General features: G+C 23.7%; 3 protein-coding genes across 3 annotated transcripts; all 3 read right to left on the bottom strand.

Annotated features, from left to right (window-relative positions):
* Positions 1–2,011: 2,011 nt before the first annotated feature.
* Positions 2,012–4,695, bottom strand: LOC129611220 (glutathione S-transferase E14). Its single transcript, XM_055524231.1, has 4 exons — positions 4,436–4,695; positions 4,172–4,375; positions 3,223–3,345; positions 2,012–3,022 (listed from the first exon to the last, which is right to left on the bottom strand). The coding sequence occupies exons 1-4, from the start codon at positions 4,574–4,576 to the stop codon at positions 2,819–2,821; spliced, it is 672 nt and encodes a 223-aa protein (XP_055380206.1). The 5' UTR covers positions 4,577–4,695; the 3' UTR covers positions 2,012–2,818.
* Positions 4,696–4,967: 272 nt separating this feature from the next.
* Positions 4,968–7,247, bottom strand: LOC129611016 (protein PTCD3 homolog, mitochondrial). The gene is made up of 2 exons (XM_055523919.1): positions 6,823–7,247; positions 4,968–6,765 (listed from the first exon to the last, which is right to left on the bottom strand). Exons 1-2 carry the CDS (start codon positions 7,171–7,173, stop codon positions 5,125–5,127), a joined length of 1,992 nt encoding a protein of 663 aa, XP_055379894.1. The 5' UTR covers positions 7,174–7,247; the 3' UTR covers positions 4,968–5,124.
* Positions 7,248–11,819: 4,572 nt separating this feature from the next.
* Positions 11,820–14,919, bottom strand: LOC129611039 (uncharacterized). Its single transcript, XM_055523951.1, has 2 exons — positions 14,754–14,919; positions 11,820–14,604 (listed from the first exon to the last, which is right to left on the bottom strand). The coding sequence occupies exons 1-2, from the start codon at positions 14,821–14,823 to the stop codon at positions 14,144–14,146; spliced, it is 531 nt and encodes a 176-aa protein (XP_055379926.1). The 5' UTR covers positions 14,824–14,919; the 3' UTR covers positions 11,820–14,143.

The following is a 14,919-nucleotide window of genomic DNA, read 5'->3' as shown; positions in this document are numbered from 1 at the left end:
CAAAAGGACGAAAGTTTATGTTTTGATAACAAAATATATAAAATATGGTTTTTCTTTAAATATTGTAGCTTCAGTAGGATGAGAAACAAAAAATAAGTATAATCTTATATAATTTAGAAACGTTTTCAATTTTGCACGCACCAATGTTGGAGAAGAACATGAATTATCACTAACACTAATAAATTAGGAGTTTTATGAAATTCAAATAATTTTACTTAACTAAGTAAATAAAGTATGTATTTTATAATACATATACATTACACGTGTGATCTTTGTCTGAAAGAAAGATAAAAAGAAAACAAAATGCTAACATTGCACGATTTTCATCAGTTGCTTGGTGCAGCTTCTATATAAATTGCTTGATGAGCTACTCTCTGGAAATTTCATATTTCTTTGATAAATTTGAAGGCAGTTAAACATGCTAATATACATATAAAAACTCCATTATCACTCTTTTGTAAATTTTCAATGTTATGTAATCACGTAAATAATTACCAAATCGTTTTAATTAAATATAAAAATACATTGAAAGAGCTATGTGATTTTAATTGAAGACAAAGCTTAACCATTCAAGTACAAAATTTATGAAGAAGTACAAAATCAAATGAATGTTTCTATTGAATAATTTATAGAAGCAACAAATTAATTGCACATATGAGAACTGTACAAGAAAAATCATATTAAAAATGATTTAATAAATAATTTATTAAATGCCAGAGATTTAACATTAAGGAAGACCATTTTGGAGCTATACCAAATTTTTCGGAGCTATTTAAATTATCTCTAATTTTGCTAGCCGAAAATTTGAAATTTTAAAATAGCCGAAGTTTCATATGAAATAAATTCCACTGCATGGTAAATTTTTAATAAAACAATACCATATATTTAAAAAATTATCATATATTTAAAATTTACTAAAGGAAATGTCCTTTGCTCTTTTTTTTTTAATTTTTTTTTTGATTTTTTATTCTACAATTTATAATTTAATATCGACTTAATCATATCCTTTTCAAGTCTTAAATTAAATCGGTATATTTTATAAAATACAAAAATTTTCATTGCATACAAAAAGAGAAAGCGCGCTCATATATATATATATATATATATATATATATATATATATATATGTGTGTGTGTACATAATATAGGAAAATTATACCACACCCCTACAAGAATACTGTCACAACATGAAATTTACTAAAAATGAAATAACGGCAAAACAAAATAGATTGGATTCGCGTTTGCAGTTCTAAAACAGATTTGAAATGACAGCATATTTTTGTAGTTTGTTGTAAAAAGCATTCCGTTTTTATTAGTAGAACTGCAGAAGATCTCAAATTTTTTTCTGCTGTTATAGCGATAGTCTCAATTAGTATATTAGATAATAGATAATAGTAATATTGATACCAGAAATTTTGTCAGCAGCACTGTTTTAGTTCTATTGCAGTGCAGTTTTAACTAATAAGATTTCTTGCAGTCAGAAGTGCAAATGCCAATTCAACCATATATGATTTCATCTTCAATATATCTAGGTTGCCAGTATTTTTAGGTGAACCCTTTAATAAAACAAATTTTCGAACCAACTAGATACTATACTTAAAAGTTTTGGACTATATTTGCAAGTCTCAAAAAAAATTTTTAAAAAATGAATATTTTTTAAGTAAGAAATGGCAGTGTTCATAACAGCAGTATAAGATTACTTGGAGTACTTGATAACATAAATTTTAGTCTAAAAATTTTTCAAACTTAAATTAATAAAAATTGTTGCAGCATTATTTTTCTAGCGATGCGATATCCTTGCACTTATGTATCAAAGAAATGCGAACCATAAAAAGTTCCCTTCTTTTTTCTTTGTGCTGTATCTTTAAATTTTATTAGCAAAAGATTTTGGCAAATTGTTTATTGTAAAATAACGCAAAAAAAAAACAAGGGAAGAAAAACAAATTAAAAACACATATTATACACAAGAATAAATTATGAAAAATGAAATGAGGAAAAAAAACAGATAAAACAAAAATAAAGAACAGAATTTTATTTTTTAACAAAAATATAAAAAGGACTTTAATGGCTTAGAAAAAAAAAAGTTTTTGTTTTATTTCAAAAAAAAATCTTATTTTGTATTCTGCTTATCCTATGAAAAAATCTTCATAAACGTCTCCAAAATTTATAATTCTGTGATCCTCTTGAAAAAAATTATTTTTTTATGTTTCACATACTTTTTCCTTTTGTATTTTTACTTTTTATTTTTCCTTATAGTAATTTTCTCACACTTCATATTTCGGAAATTTCTCTATGTTATGATTTTTAATTTTCTTTTCCTTTTGTTTTTTATTATTATTAAACTTTTAATTTAATTGTTTTCTTTTCTAAATTTTTATTAACAAAAAATTTCTTATTCAAATTTTGAATATTTTTTTTTGTTTTTAAATGAATTTTCAGGTATTTCATTAAAAACGAATTCAATGTTATCGTATAAAATAAAATTAATCAAAATTTTCATTATTCAATACAATCAAAACTTCATTGCAAACAGATATTTTAAACTAAACATATAACTATTATATATTATATGTATAATTAGTTAGTATAACCAACTAATATAACTATTTTTATATAGGTATGTTTAAAGAATTTATAATATTTCAATATCAACCGAAAAAATTCAAATACAATTATTTTATATTTGCAATTAATCTGTAAGCTGACCCTAACTCTATTAAAGAACAAATTAAGTTTCTTAATCTGAAAAATGTTAGTCGAAGTCTAAATTTTTACAATTAATATAACATTTTATAATTAAAGTATGTAATACGTTCTATTATTCTATTGGAAATTTAAAATCACCAAATAATTCTAATGCATTTTTTAATTTTTGTAGTCCTGGTATATTAAACTTTTGATAGCAGGATAATTTTTTCATTTCTTCAAACCATTTAAATAAATATGGCCAATCGTCATTCACATGAAATATCAAGTCAACTGTACTCAATGTTGTCACAATTGAAAAATCTGCAATTGTCATCTAAAATAGAAATTATATTCATTTTATCAGAAAGAATTAAAATATTAAAGTGTACAAATACACATAACACAATTACATTACATACATTATTACTCTACTCTAAATAATAACTTCTTATGAATACAAAATTATAAATAACAAAGTATTGTAATTTACTTAAATTTTCTATATTATTGTGTTTAACTGAAAATACAACTTACTTTATTTGATGCCACATATTTCGTTTCAGTTAGAAATATTTCTAGCATCGAATATACTTCTAGAATTCTTCTTTTATGCGCTTCAAAGTCAACATTCTTTAATTTCATTTTAATGATTTCAGACTGAAAAGAATTTTTAAAATATGTAAAAGCAAGTGAGTAACTAATAAAGCCCTTAAGGATTTTAAAATTTATTTTTTACAAGGATTATTTAAAAGTTTATTGACATAATATGTATGTATGTACTTATGTATACGTATAAGATATCGATTTTGTGAAATATAATTCTTATTAAATTTTAATATAAAAATGAAATTGTAAATTAAAAACTGTCAATTTTAAGCATTTTCAGTTTAATTATACTTTTAATCTAATTCAACACTTTCACAATTAAAGAATTAGAAATTTAAAAACCCTTAAAAAAATTTATTTGTAAGTAGGTACAGAACTGTGTAATACAACTATGTATTAATCAAAATTGATAACAGCACCAGAAATGAAAGAATCCTAACAAGAGAGTACCTACATTAGTGAACTAAATACAGCGAATACAGGCTTTAATGATAAGCAACAAGTAATTTTAAAAATACATGTACATTCATTATATGCATATCTACTTGTGTTTGAAGATTGACGAAAACTAAATTAAAACAAGATATGTATATGTATGTATGATTGATTGTGAAAGCTGATAGAATTATCTTATTTTTTCCATTAAACGCGATTTCATTATGATCGTCCAAAAAAGAAGTCTATTTAATATTATGCCATCTTCCAATAAAATATTGCAAGTATATCTTTAATAAATTTCATAGCCTTTACTCTGAGTATATGAAAGCTAGAAAGATGTAAAACCTTTTTATTTAAAGATATTTATGTAAAAACCTAGATTATACACATCTACATTATGTACATATTTTGATAAAATACCACAATAAATGTTGATTACCATAAAATCACTATCTCTACGGAATAATACAGAAGATTCAAAAAACATTTTATCAATAATATTCAATTGTTCCAATCGACCACTAAAATATAAACAATTATTTTGATTTTGATATTTTTCACTCAAATAAATTAATATTGTATGACTATCTCTTAATACAATTTCGCCATCTAATAAAGTTGGCACAGTATGTACGGGATTTATCTGAAAACAAAAACATTAATTGTAATATTCATTTTTTTACCAAGTAAAATTTAAATCTACCTTTAAAAAATCTGAACTTTTTTGTTCACCTTTAAATAAATCAACATATCTTAATTCACATTCTATTCCCAAATGATCGATCAACATTAAACAACTACGTACTGGTGGACTACGATCATCATAATATAAAATTGGTTTCATATTTCACTTTCAAACTTTTTTCGACACAAAAAGCACAAATACAAGCATAAAAACTTATTTAAAAATACAATAATATAAAATTTCTTTGGTATTCCGATTTCCGAAAATGACTGTGAGAGCATGAAATCTCAGAGAAGACTAAATTAAAGCCGGGTTGAATGAAAACTTTTTATGAATAATTAAAAGTTGCTTTCAATTTCATTATTACGTAAAAGTAAAACTGATTTGAAAATTAATGAATTGTGTGGTTAGTTAACATTTTTTTTAACTAACAGAACGCCCTGCGTAAATTAGAATATTTAGTAAGTATGCACATGTTAACCGCAATAAGATCTTGGTTTTATATTATTACATAATAATCTTAGATTCAGAAAATTGAGATAAAACTGTCTATGTCTTTAAATTTAATATGTCAATACAAACTTATTCTTTAAAATATAAAATATATTGCATTTTCTTCTTAAGAAATACAAAATTATTATTTTGTAACAAAATTTAAAACAATTTTCAATAGAACTAATATAAACTAAATTTTTTGTCATCTTCTCTTACTCATCATCAGAAGATTCTTCATCAAGAATCCTGCTAACTTTTCTCTGGTGATTTTCACTTAATGTAAATGAGTTGCGTATTTTTTTTGCTATTTTTGAACTATCAAAACCATTTTCTGCACCATATTCCAGACAGTTGATTGCTTCACTAGGTTTTTTTTCTTTAATACATAAATCTAAATATGATTCAATTGATTCCGATGATGGTGTACCTGGTATTAAATGTTGATTTTTATCAAGTTTTTTAAAAACTTTTTGTGCATCTTCCCAACGATTAGAATCCGACAATAGTTTTAAAATATCACCTAATAGCTTTCCAGTAAAATCACTTTTCTTTATTTTCGCATTTTCGGATTGTTCTTCTATTTTTGTAAAAATATCCATAGCGATTTCACCAAATTTTTCTGTTAAGTTTTGCTGGGATACGTCTTCTGGATTTGGTTTATTTTCAACCATCATTTTCAAAATCATTGTAACCAAACTTTCACGATTTATATGATCAAATATTACCATATCCGACCATATTTTTGGAATATACTGTAATCCACCATTAACATCAAGTGCTTTTAAAATTTCTGACATAATTCCCGGTTCTGGGATATAAACATTAGGAACCAAAAGATCATAAATTTTCATAAACTCTTCTAAAGGTTCAGTTTGACAAAGTAAAGCGAAATAATGTCTATAATATATAGATTCTTTATTTGGATCTCCTATCAAATCATAGTTATTTCCAACATGTAAAAGTTCATTTACTCTCTTTGCCAAAATTTTATCATGTAAATGATTTCTGCAAACATCCATGGCTGTTGCAAAAAAATATGTGTCTTTGGGATCTTGTATTGTGAACTCTTTATGTTGAATTTCATTTAATATATCTACGATAACATGTGATACTGGTCCTCTTTCACGACAAAATATTATAAGTACATAATACCAAGTTGCGAGGCAAGGTTCTATGCCAAGTTTCTTAAACTCAGATAAAGTTTTCAAAGCACTATTTCTAGCAATACGTAAATTTCCAATAGAACTTATAGTGGCCAAAGTAGCATTTAAAGTGTACAAATTTGGTTTTAAATTATGTTCACTCATTTGTTTTAATATATCTTTTACTAGTTCCCATTTTAAATCTGCTGTATCTTTCAATAAATTCGCAACTGATATTATAGCATTAAATGTCTTAGTATCTAATTGAATTTGTTTTTCTAAAGCTTCCTGAAATAATGCATAACCCCTTTCTGCTTGGTAATATTTGCACATTCCACGAATAATGGCAGAGTATGTTTCAGAAGTTTTTGGTTCTATTTCTTTGAAAATTTGTTCAGCTATATCCCCATCTTTCCATGTTCTTCTACTTCTTTCTTTTTGTAAGCTTTCTTGCTTTAACCAATATTCTTCAAGAAATTCATCAGATTGTAAGTCTTCATTGTTACAAAAACAAACAAGCTCTAATACAGCTTGTTTCATTTCATTTGATATTTCTATGTTTTTCGTTTTCATTAATTTATATACAAAAATAGCATCATTTGTTTCACAATTATTTACCAAATTTCGCAAACATTGTTCATCCACTTCGGATTCTTCGGTAAATATCATTTTTGGAAAAAAAGCCGGAATTGGTGGATCTGCATTTTTATGCTTAAAAATAAAAAAATATTGAGAAATAATTCAATTTGAAAATATCTTTATTCTAACCATAAATAAATCCCTGTGTTCCTCTCTAATCCATCTAGCTGCTTTTCTTCCCGATTCCTGTGCCATAGCATAAGTTTTCTTTGTTAAATTTGAAGTTGGTATTAAAAAAGGATCATCATGGTATTTATAATGTGCTGCAGTTGGATCATCACCAACTGTAGATGCTAGTGCTTCCAAAATCGCAGTTGAACTTCTTTTAATTCGATTTGGTATACTAATTTTTTTGTTTGCAGCAGAATTTTCATGGCATGATGGACTAATTTTTAAATATCTAACCCTCGTATTTCCTGATAGTGATATTTTCGAATAACTTGTAGTAGCAAAAGAAACACTTTTTCGAAATAAAAACATTATGTCTTTTTTAGAAATATTTAACACAAAATTATTGTAACTATTCCAAAATTATTTCTTTCCTACTAAGAAAAATTAATTATTGAGGTTAAATTTCATTGTTGTGACATTAAACATCAGGAATGTTCAACTACTAGTGTAATAAGGAAAATTGATATTTATTGTCAAACTCCCTTTCGACAATAATATTAACTTTGCCTTGTGTTGTAGAATATTGACATGTCTCCGAGCATTGTTATTTCCAATTTTAAATAACTTTTCATTTCTTTTACATTATTTAAGTAAATATACAAAAATTTTGCAAAATTATATAGAATTGGTAATATTGTAAAGTTGCTTCTTTATTATTTGAAAAATAATGTAAACAAAAAATGTAAAAACGTGAAAATTGAAGAATAATATTTTTTTCAGAAATTAAGCTGGAAGTACCACAAAATAATACGTTTCTTAAAGTTAAAAATTGCTTTACTTATATTCATTCATACAAAATAGCTTTAATGTCAAACGCTTTCATTATCTACGAAAAGTATTAATGTATGTAAATAAGAAGTGAGTAGTTTCGAAAATTGAAATATTTAGTTATTAATTTTAGGCTTTAAAATAAAAAGTTTGTGTTTATTTTCAGCTATCTGAAAAATGAATTAAATTAGATTTGTTAGGTTTCGTATTCGATCGCTTCGTTCAATCAAATTGTTGATATTTTTAAATAATAACAATAATTTTTAATAGTTCAGCGTAGCTATGTAATTGTAAAAACATAACCAAAGCGATGAAAAGCAGCGGCGGACGATTTCTGTTCTTAGGGGAACCGCAAAATCAACTATACAGCATTTTGTATATAATGTCACACAAACATGGAAACAGATGTCAAAAAAAAACGCCAGCGATGAAATAGGAATTCATACTTTCGCCCGCGGTGATTCTGGGCAATCCCATTTTAATAGGTGTATTCTATATGAATTCTGATATTGGTGTTCGGCAGGAAATTAAAAGAACAATTTTTTTTTTTTTAATTTTTGATGTATTACAACTAAGTCAATAGACCTATCTAGTAATCTTGTTTTCTAAATATGCAAGGACACGGTGAGCCGAACTCATCGGTAGCAAGCCCCCAACGTTTCTAACAATGCCATACTGCAACTAAAAATAATTTATACTATTTAGCGAGCCAAATCAAAGGGCGTTGATCTCTTAAGTCTCCTATTTGGATTTGCTGGGACGAGCAGCTTTTGAATCTCGTCATTTGGATGTTGTGTAGCCCTGGCCTTATGGTTTGAAGCTTGAAGTGTAATCTCTTCACGTACAGTGTTAATTTTTAAATCTCGATGTATGACGTCGTTCTTTACATACCATGGTGCCTTTACGATGTTTCTTAATACCCTATTTTGTAGTATTTGTATTGCAGAATAGTTGGTTTTTTTAGTACAACCCCACAGTTGCAATCCATATGTCCATATTGGCTTGATAATTTGATTGTAAATCAGTAATTTATTGTTGATGTTAAGTTTGGAATGCCAACCAATTAACCATTGAAGTTTTTGTATTTTTAATTTCATCTCTACTTTTTTCTTTTTGATATGCTCTTTCCATTTTAATTTAGCATCCAATGTCATGCCTAGATATTTTGCTGTATTTGCATAAGGTACCTGGGTAGAGTTAATTTCGATTGTAATTGGATCAACTTTCTTGTTGGTGAAATTGGTGTGGGTAGACTTCCCCTCATTTAATTTAATTCTCCATATTTGTGTCCACTTAAAAATATTAGTAGTAGCACTTTGTAGTTTTTCTGTGGCCTCTTCAACTGTACCCCCCGTAGTCAAAATCGCCGTATCATCCGCAAAAGAACAATAAACTGATAAACTACCAAAATTTTTATTGTCACATCGAGTTTATAATTTTTCCCAATCAACAAAACGAGCTGGTGCTAGTAAGTACCGCGACACTTTAAATTTTTTTAGACTCTTTTTAGACTCAAGTATACAAATGAAAAATAATTGGTGTGAAAATGAGAACATTTTTTTTGTATCACAGAATATATTTTTATTATGTGGTTTTCTCATACAATACATATACAGTACAATTTTTAAATAACTACAGTATTGGTAAAAAATATTTTTTCATAATTTATTTTTTTTTTGTTTTTTTTTTTTTTATTTAAGTTTTCAAATTTCAAATTACATCAAATAACTTTTTTATGCAAAGTCAATTTGTTTTACTCGGATACAATTTATTTTTGTTTTTTACTTCAATTATAAAACTAATTTTAATTATTGATTTTAATTAATTTTTTTTTTTAAATAACTTCATTTTTATAAATATGTATAGTACTTATATACATGGAATTATATTATGTAGTATTGATGATAAGTTTAAAAAAGTAAATGCTAAGATATGGTTCATTTTATATAGAAAAATAATTACATACGTTAAATATACATACATATATGCATACATTTATAAATTTCAAAAAACAAAAAATCTCTTTAATTCACTTACAAATAATTATTTATTTTAAATATAAAATCATATAGGTTATCATTATTTATAATATACATAAAAAATTAACATAAATTTCTACATTAAATCCCCATAAGAATGTTTTAAAGTTATGTGTATGTAATTATAAAGTTTTATCTTTTAGTATCAATTTTATGGCAAGAATGGAATATTTTTCTCCTTTTGGAATTATAAATTTTCTTTCTTTTCTCATTCATATATTCAATTATTACTCTTATAGCACATTTGTAATGCCTTTATCATACATTTCTTAATAACTAATTGAAATAAAAATAGAACAAAACCAATACCTTTTTAATTTGGCACTTACAAAAAATAATACAACTTACAAAAATAATTACACTTACAAAAAACAATAAAATATAATGACTCTAACCAATTATTCGTTGTAAAATTAATTTTTATTAAAATAAAATCTCAGAATTGAATTAAACTAAACCAGATCATCGAATTACAAAGACGTTTCATATATTTCATAAATTAAAATTTAAATAATTAAAAAACTAAATTCTATTGGTCTTGAATACAATTTTTATTTGATATTACAACTTCGCTACGTCCTTTATCCTACATCGATTTCAAATGGAACGATACAAACATTTTTTATTTTCCCAATTATTCGAATAAAAATTAAAAAAATTTGAAAATATGTTTTGAAAATTGAATAATAGTATTGTTAAATGTAATTTAAGCATTATTTAATTTTCAATTGAATAAATCTATTCAAATACTTTAATAGAATTTCTTATGTGCGTAAACATATTAATAAAAATGTATTCTCAAATATTGGCTTTATTATTTTATTAATAAATGTTAAACAAAGTTAACAAAACTTGAATTAATTTCTATTCATAATTAATTTACCTTGACGAAATAAAATCATATATTTCTCAAATACAAAATTAAATTGATTTAAAAATTTATATTCACTACTTGTATATTTTAATTTGTTTCATTTAAAATCAGTTTATGATAAATTATAAATTTAATAATGAAAGTTTTATAATTAATAAAATTATAAAATTAAATAAAAAATGTTAAAATGTTTATATCATTAATCATTCATAGCTCCATTGTAAATACAAATATAATAAGGAACTTATTAATTACTTTCCAATTTAAAAATAAAAAAAAACAATCACCAATAGATTATTAATTGAATTATAGAAAACTATTAGACTTGTAAGTTTTCTATTTTGGCAAATAACACTTATTTTTATAAATTATTATAATTTATGACTAGGTAAACAAAAATGAAATTAAAATATTTAGTCTTTTACTAAAAGTATTAACTCAACTTTTTTTGCATTAAATTGTTTTTAAAATTATTATAAAATGTGAAAATGTTTTAATATTTGCTGTAAATGAAAACCATTAATGATAAATATTAAATCAAAAAATTAAAAAAAAAAAATTAAAAACCAAAAAAAAGAAATAAACCTATAATGTGAAAAAAATAACTAAGCATATTTTTTATGCAAATACACAATGGTCAGAATCTAAATCACTTTCAAAAAATTGACTTTCATTTCATACAGAACACATAAATTTTATAAAAAACAAATAATCTAAAGACTTTCGTTGCGAGGAGGTGGTGGGTAAAGATAATCAATTCACATTATGCAACACCATAAATTCCGATGGGATTACATAGATAATACGGTGGATAAGGTAGCTATTATTACAAAAAAAAGAAATCAATAATTTATTTATATATTTAAAAAATTGAAAAAGTATAAATGGTTTTAATACCTTTAAAAATTCTTGAATACTTTCTTTGTCCTTATAAAATATTTTCAATTTTAAACAATTATGAGGATTTAAAAAACATATTTTTTTTTAACTATTCTTACATTATAATATTGCAAATATATTTTAATAATACATACATTTATATTTAAATTTTCAAAATAGTTAGGGTTTTTTTTTACTTTTGCTTTCCTTTTCAATTATTTAAATATTGAAATTAATACGAGAATACAAGATATGTGAATATTTTAAAACAAACAAATATGTAGTAACACAATCTTATTTACTATACAATAAAATAAATAATATAAACAAAAATTATATATAAAAAATATCTTTGGTATTTTATGCGTTGTTTATAAAATTTTTAAAAATTTATTTTATTTCTTTTCTTCAATTTTTAATTACATACTCATTATGTCTTATCGAAAAATATGTGTAATATTCTTTTTTTTTTTTTAATAATAAATAGTTTTATTTAATTTTTTATTTCTTCTTTCTTTTATTATTTATGTATTCTGAGATATGATTGAAAATGTAATTTATTTCAGTTGATTTAATTTATTTTATTTAATTATTTATATTTATATAACATATGATTTTCTTTTGTATTTATTATTAAATAGCAGATAAAGTAATATATTTAATTTTGTGATTAGTCTTACAAATGGATTAACTTTTTATAAAAGATAATAATTCATTGTCGTCTTCTCAATTTTTTTATTTTTTACAAAAAAGAATTAAAAGTGTTTTACTTAATTAAAGTCTGATAACTATAATGTGGAAGCAAAAAATATATTTTAATATATTTTAATATACTGTATAGTCCCCTCCATTTTTTATATTTATAAATCTGTGTTAAACAAAAGTGAATGTGGTTGACTCTAATTTCTTGGCTCTGAAACTTTGTAATGAAAACCTTTTTTTATTTACAATATAGAATTCAAGGAATATCCGATTTAGAAATTAAAAACATTTGGCTGACTCTTGATCTAAGCAACAATTTCCTAATATTAACACATTAGAATTAGATTAACATACTTTAGATGAAAGTTCTTTATGCTATTAAAATTCGCTTTTGTATTTAATGAAAATTTTAACACCTTTTAAAAATTACATTCATTCCAAATCCATATCGAAATAATATAATTATCAGACTTCAATTGATTCTTAAAAAATTATTATTGAGTATTTTATACTTTTCTTTTTTAAATTCTTAAAATCTTCATTTTTAAAATATTATAATATTTATATTTCCATTTGCGAAAACTTCACAATGGTTTATATATGTATGATATAAATTGTAAGAGTTTATGATATAAGTATTTTTTTTTTGTTTTTAATTTTTTCTTTTATTCCTAAAAATAAGTTTCAATTGTTTATTTAGTAAAAACATCATTTTTGCTCTGATTTAATATTACAAATATTAATTAAACAGGAAATACATGACATTTATTATTGCATTGAAAGTCTAATCAAATTAAATATTGCGTGTTATTATTATTTTTTTGTATTGAATAAGCCCCCCAATATATGTACTATTCAAAAATTAAATTAAATTATTGAAGATGTGTTTAAATCTTTATTGTTAAATTGAAATTTTGTAAGCACATTCACGTATCATATTAAAAATAGATGTCTAATATGTAAGCTCGTAATATTTTATTTATATGGCGGGTTGAAGATTATTACTTAGTGTTTAATTCAATGTGATTTAAATGTGCTCGAACAAAAACTTGCTTTTCATAAAAAGCAAAATTATAATATATTATCACGATTTTTATTCAATATTAACATATTTAATTTTTTGTCATAATATTATGATTCAAGTTGATCTTCAATATTTTTATTATGCATTTTCTGCTTTTTATAAATTTATACGTTATCAAGAGTTTGAAAAAACTATTCTATACTATTTGTTCAACATGTAAAAAATTCTTGATATTTTTCACTATTTACATGATTTTCTTAATATTTCTTAATACATATAATTCCTGATCAGGTTCTGTACACTTTCATGAAGTACATAAAATATAATATATGTACATTATTTTATTGATTGAAAATGCATCTCTTTTAAATCAACTATGGATTAATTTGCAAAACGAAAGAAAGAAAAAAGAAATACTGTAAAATTTGAAATATCTTATGATTTCCTTGCAACAAGTTTATTTTGTTATTTTATTCTTAGTTTATCAATAATATTATCTTTATTCATTTGGTTGATTAGATACTATAGTATTAACGTTTAATAAAATAACTTAAACGTTGAAAAGTTTTGTCTCGTTTTAAGTTTTTTTTTTCATTCCCTACTTAATAAAGTTTTATAGTTCTCTGTTTTGCCTACTAAAATAACTCAACTAGCTATTTTGAATCCTATTATTTTTGTTTTTTGAAAATTGTATTACTATAATGTCTTACCAGTTCGAATACGCTTAGATTTTTCTTAATGTATAATCTACAATAGCAATCTTAATACAAATTAATCTAAACTGTTTTAATTATATTGGTTTTAAATTTTTTTCTCGTAAATTTTGTTTTTTTTTTTTATTTTTTCAATTTAGTCTTATTTTCGGAAATTAAATCTTTTATATTTTCTTTTACTCTAGTTCAGTTCAATCGAATGGAATATTGTTTCAAATATTACTTCTTAAATTCAAATTTTTAAAATATTTTATAAATACCTTGAAACTTTCATTTGATTTTAAATGAGCGGTGGTTCATCATTTTCATGGCTCATCATAACATCTTCATAAAATGGTCTCTGCCGGCGTCTTCTCATTTGAAATTCTCTAATTCTTCGAATGATTTCAAGACGTTTTAATCCATATGCTGCACCAATTACTAATAGTACGATAAATAATGGTATGAGAATACCACCAACAATATGATGATCTGTTTCAGGTATTGAACGCGCTGGAAGACTGACTGGAGTTGACACTTTCGAACTAACTAGGACAACCCTTTGTGTAATTGTTGCTTGCGTTAATTTGGTTCTTGTGTTAGCTGTACGATTATTAAATATGCAGTATTCACTATCATTTTTATATTTGCTATTTAAATCATAATTTGGTTCACATTTACATTCACTAGTGGTTTCATTGATTTCTTCACAAATTGAATGAGGAGGACAACCTTTTAATGAATGCGTATTACAGGTTTTCACTAAAATATATGCAAAAATTTTTATTAAAAATAAAAAACAATATAATATTATTTTGAATATTAAAATATCTTATTAATTTTTAGGTTAAAATTTTTAAAGAAAATTTTCATTTTTTTTTTCTTTTTTTTTAAATTTTCCGCAAACTTACACTTTACAGCACTATTACAACTTAAATTACTAATTACAAGAATGATAAGGGAAATATGTAAATTTTGCATTTTTACAATTTTATCTGCAATTACATAAATTATTTTCAATTAATTTTATTTTTTTTCTTTTAACTTAAAATAGAATATTCTTTATACTAAAATCAA

Source organism: Condylostylus longicornis, unplaced genomic scaffold (assembly GCF_029603195.1).
Source record: "Condylostylus longicornis isolate FDR11 unplaced genomic scaffold, ASM2960319v2 ptg000048l, whole genome shotgun sequence".
NCBI lineage: Eukaryota > Metazoa > Arthropoda > Insecta > Diptera > Dolichopodidae > Condylostylus > Condylostylus longicornis.
This window is presented reverse-complemented; position numbering and strand designations above follow the sequence as displayed.

Bases quoted from the DNA above. Each gene is read 5' to 3' on its own strand.
- LOC129611220 (XM_055524231.1), bottom strand. From the start codon at position 4,576: ATGAAACCAATTTTATATTATGATGATCGTAGTCCACCAGTACGTAGT. The intron at 4,376-4,435 runs GTAGATTTAAAT...TTTTGTTTTCAG, and splicing joins AAAGTTCAGATTTTTTAAAG to ATAAATCCCGTACATACTGT. The intron at 3,023-3,222 runs GTAAGTTGTATT...TTTCTATTTTAG, and splicing joins AATATGTGGCATCAAATAAA to ATGACAATTGCAGATTTTTC.
- LOC129611016 (XM_055523919.1), bottom strand. From the start codon at position 7,173: ATGTTTTTATTTCGAAAAAGTGTTTCTTTTGCTACTACAAGTTATTCG. The intron at 6,766-6,822 runs GTTAGAATAAAG...TTTATTTTTAAG, and splicing joins AACACAGGGATTTATTTATG to CATAAAAATGCAGATCCACC.
- LOC129611039 (XM_055523951.1), bottom strand. From the start codon at position 14,823: ATGCAAAATTTACATATTTCCCTTATCATTCTTGTAATTAGTAATTTA. The intron at 14,605-14,753 runs GTAAGTTTGCGG...CATATATTTTAG, and splicing joins TTGTAATAGTGCTGTAAAGT to TGAAAACCTGTAATACGCAT.